This window comes from Parasteatoda tepidariorum, chromosome 9 (assembly GCF_043381705.1).
Source record: "Parasteatoda tepidariorum isolate YZ-2023 chromosome 9, CAS_Ptep_4.0, whole genome shotgun sequence".
Classification (NCBI taxonomy): domain Eukaryota; kingdom Metazoa; phylum Arthropoda; class Arachnida; order Araneae; family Theridiidae; genus Parasteatoda; species Parasteatoda tepidariorum.
The window spans coordinates 53,058,744-53,062,674 of record NC_092212.1 but is presented as its reverse complement, the minus strand read 5'-3'; the positions used below and the strand labels follow the sequence as shown (position 1 = coordinate 53,062,674).

Sequence of the window (3,931 nt, the reverse complement as noted above, 5' to 3'; positions counted from 1 at the left end):
ATAAAATTTAAAAAAAAAGCACTTCCAGCGCAGTTATATCGAATTTTGCATGAAAACTGGTGACTGAGAGCTTTTATTACTTTTTCAACTTAATTGAAACGTGTGTAAAAAATTTGGCGCAAAAATATAAAATAATAACAAGCAAAAAAATTTTAAAAAGTCATGTTAAATTCTAAAAAAAAAGGAATTCAAACTTTAGCCACCCCTAATGAAAGACCTGATTAGAAGAATTAATTAACGACCATTGTCAACTTTCTTCTATCAAAAGGTTCCTCAAGATGGAATCATGTTAATATGTGTTATATACCAGTGATTTGGTATTTAATATTTGTAGTGGTAGTTATGCCACATTACTCCCCTTTCAGAATTTTATCAGTGACAGGATTCGATGAACGGCAACCAATAATAAATTTATGCTGTTTTTTTAAAAAAACTTTAATATAATTTTGCTCATTATATTTTTTGTTTATAGCATTCTGCTCATTTTTACATTCCAATATTGTTTATTGATTGGGAGAATTTATTTACTTCACCGGTTTTCTTTCTTTGAACAGTACATTTTTTAGCAAATAAACTGATTTTAAATGGGAAACGTCCATCATTGTTGCTAAGTTCATACCAGGTCCGCAGGTCACCATTGAAGGGGAATTAAGTATCGACTATGCCAACCTTCTTCGATCAAAAGATACCTCAAGTTAGACTCCTGTTAACGTGTCTTATATATGTACTAGTGTTTTGATATTTAATATTTGTAGTGGTAGTTACGTCACAGACCCAAATGATATGTTAAATAACTAACTACTGCAAGCTAAAGATGAGTTCTGGCTTGCTTTTGTAGGTAATAGCCACCCGAGTCTGAAAATTTTTAATCCCAACCCACCACAGCCCGAGGAACATAGGATTACTTAGAGCCCTAGTCCGTCTGAGATCACGATATACTTCTGATAAGTTTTATGGTCTCGCCCCTCAGCCATTAATATATAAACAAAATTATTCAAACTTTTTTTTACAACTAATTGATAAATTTTAAATTTTTATACTTAGCTGAATCAAACGTTTGTTTAAAAGTGCGTTGGCTGTTTTTTAAGTAAAGACGAAGGAAAATTTACAAGAAGCAAATTTATTTTTTGATTCTACATACGTTTCTCATTTTTTTCAAAATAGTTGCCAAGTTTTCTTAAGCACTTATAATAATTTGCAACTAGATATAGAATACCTTCTTCATACAAACTTACCGTCTACTCCGATAACCAAGAGGTCACGACCATTTTCAAGTTTTTGTCATCGTTATACTTGTTGCCGCCTAAATAATGTTTGAAACATCGGAAAAGATGAAAATCACTTAGCGCAGGGTCTGGGCTGTACTGAGGGGTGGTCCAAAACTTCCCTGCCGAAGGAGTTCAATAAAAATCGAGACTGAGCTGTGAAGAGAGTCAATGTCATGGAAGTTGCAGTTGACAGGTTTTTTTTGCGGATTAAAAACGCAACACTGACCGTACCTCATACGATATATAGATATTTAATTAAAATGTTTAAGGAATTTTTAGAGGCTTATTAAAAATAAGTATTCATAAAACTCCTAATTGTTTTGTTGTTGTTACTAATCTCGGAATCGTCTAGCTGCGCTAGATGACTCCATGAGTCCGAACACATCCAAAAAGTCCATAAAAAAAGACTGGAGTCTCGCAGGATCTCATCTTTACCGAACCCCAAACAAGTCAGAATATGGGCAGGGGAGGCCATGTCTGTCGAGCACCAATGATATTCAGGATAAGGTTTTTGGTTTGAAAGTAAGGGATCTAGTGTGACCACTCAAGAAGCGTGAAAAGGCAGTTTGATGGGCTCTCAGTCTAAGATTGAAAGATTCTCTCGGTTTTTTTGCAAAATACCAAGAATGGTTGGGAGGAGTTCTTATGGTCTTGTTTAATTTCCTTTTCGCCAGGGAAGAAATTTCTCTAAAGGTAAGCTTCCCACAATGAACAGTGTCTTCTTCGGCAGCGGATTTGGCCAGGAAGTCAGCCCTTTCATTCCCATCAACCCCACCATGTGAGGGAATCCTCTGAAAATGTATAGAATGGTTGGATGAAAGCCTGTCAAGCAGGTCTAAAATATCAAGGCTGGTCTGATCTCCGACAATATCCCAATTAGAGATATGCTGGATTGAGGCACGACTATCAGTCAATATCCAAATATCTTGAAAATGATCTGCCCGAGCAGCAAATTGCAAGCCCTTTCTGATAGCAATAAGCTCAGACCTAAAAACTGAACTACTCCTAATTGTTTTCGCAGTAAACATACTGCCGAACAATAAAATGTCCTTTCTTTCTTCTCTTTTCCTATTTTTTCTGTTATTTCTTTTCTTGTTTTCTTTTTTTTTCTTTTCCTTTTTAATTAAAAATTTAACGTTGATGTTTGCTTTAAAACTTATCAATTATAAACTGCATTGCTCGATACATTCGAAGGCATTTCTGCTAGAATAGGATTTATGACACCCTATGTATAAGCTAAAACCGCATAAAACTAAACAAACATGCAATGCATTAGTGTAATTCATAGTATTATTGATTGTTAGATGGAATCAATAATACATCTTAATGATACTAAAATATTCTATATCTTCCTTTCAACGATTTGTACTCTAGGAATACTTCTAGAATTCAATATATGTTTTGCATATTATAAATGCATGCATTCAGGACGCATGTAGTGCTCTAGGGCGCAAATAGAATTGATTATAAAAATTAATAAAATGACGTTATTTTTGTTTGATAAGCCGAACAAAATTTCTATGAATATAAATATTAATATAAATAATCCAATTGTTGTATCAGAAAATATTTATCATGATGTAATGAAAATTTGTAATTCTTCTAACAGAGTCTTTAATTATGAAATAGCCAAAGCAAAAACAACTGACCTTTATTTTTTATACATTTGTTTCACACTCATCACGGTTTTGATATAAATATTCTTTAAGCAATATTCCTTAAATACTTTTTAAAGTTCGTCAAATTTTTAAATATTTCTTTTTATATAGATTAATAGGGTGCCCAAAAATTGAATTATGGTCTGGACCTGGTATCTTTTTAAGACCTGCGCAACTTTTAAAGTTAATAACAGGACAACAAGATTAAAACATAATTTTTTCACAATATTCATGCAACGCGGCATGGATTCACTTTAAGAAATTTCCGAACAATTCGGAAAAAAAGAATTGACCATATCCCTTTTTTTCTTTTTTTAAACGCCTATTAATTTCTAAATGTAACGAACTTCAAAGAAATAAATTAATTTAACCACTTATTTACAGTCAACCAGGTCATAATTTGACGAAAGAATCAAAATCAAAACAATTGTCTACAATTGTGGCGAATTCAGCAAATTTAACGTTTATAACATAAAGCGTGCGAACTCAATTCGGTGGTGTACAGTTGGAAAAAAAAATTGCATTACCCTAAATAACTTCAGATCTAAGCATCGGATTTTCACCTACTAAATCTCTTAATGGCGTGAGTACCCAACCTTAAATAATTATTATTATACAACCTTATATAATTATTTTTAATAATTTATATTTTAAGTCACGAAATTTTATGTTACTAAATCGGACAAAAAACGTAGTCACTAAATTTTGAGCAACTAAATGGGATAAAAATTTTACTTTCTGAGGGGTTTAGATTTTTAACCCTGAAAATACGGGGGTATCTGTAATCCAGGGAGATATGCCCAGATAGTGTGATCAGGAGAACGGTCGAAAGTTTAGACTCCATAATGTTAATTTTACTTTTTGCGTATTTCGCTATATCAGGAGAACTTTTAAAGCTAATCTCTAAAATTCTGCCAATATCTTAAAATTTGCTTATCCGAAAAAATTTCAAGCAAAAAAGATTTTAATAATTACTTATCATTATTTCATTTAATAATAGTAAAA

At 32.3% G+C, this 3,931-nt stretch overlaps 1 protein-coding gene across 1 annotated transcript; it reads right to left on the bottom strand.

The window, feature by feature from the left end:
• Positions 1 to 1,765: 1,765 nt before the first annotated feature.
• On the bottom strand, positions 1,766 to 2,296 carry LOC122271602 (ribonuclease H-like). Its single transcript, XM_043053477.1, has one exon. It carries the CDS (start codon positions 2,294 to 2,296, stop codon positions 1,766 to 1,768), a length of 531 nt encoding a protein of 176 aa, XP_042909411.1.
• Between the last annotated feature and the right edge of the window lie 1,635 nt (positions 2,297 to 3,931).

Coding starts and splice junctions, on each gene's coding strand:
- LOC122271602 (XM_043053477.1), bottom strand. CDS start 2,296: ATGTTTACTGCGAAAACAATTAGGAGTAGTTCAGTTTTTAGGTCTGAG.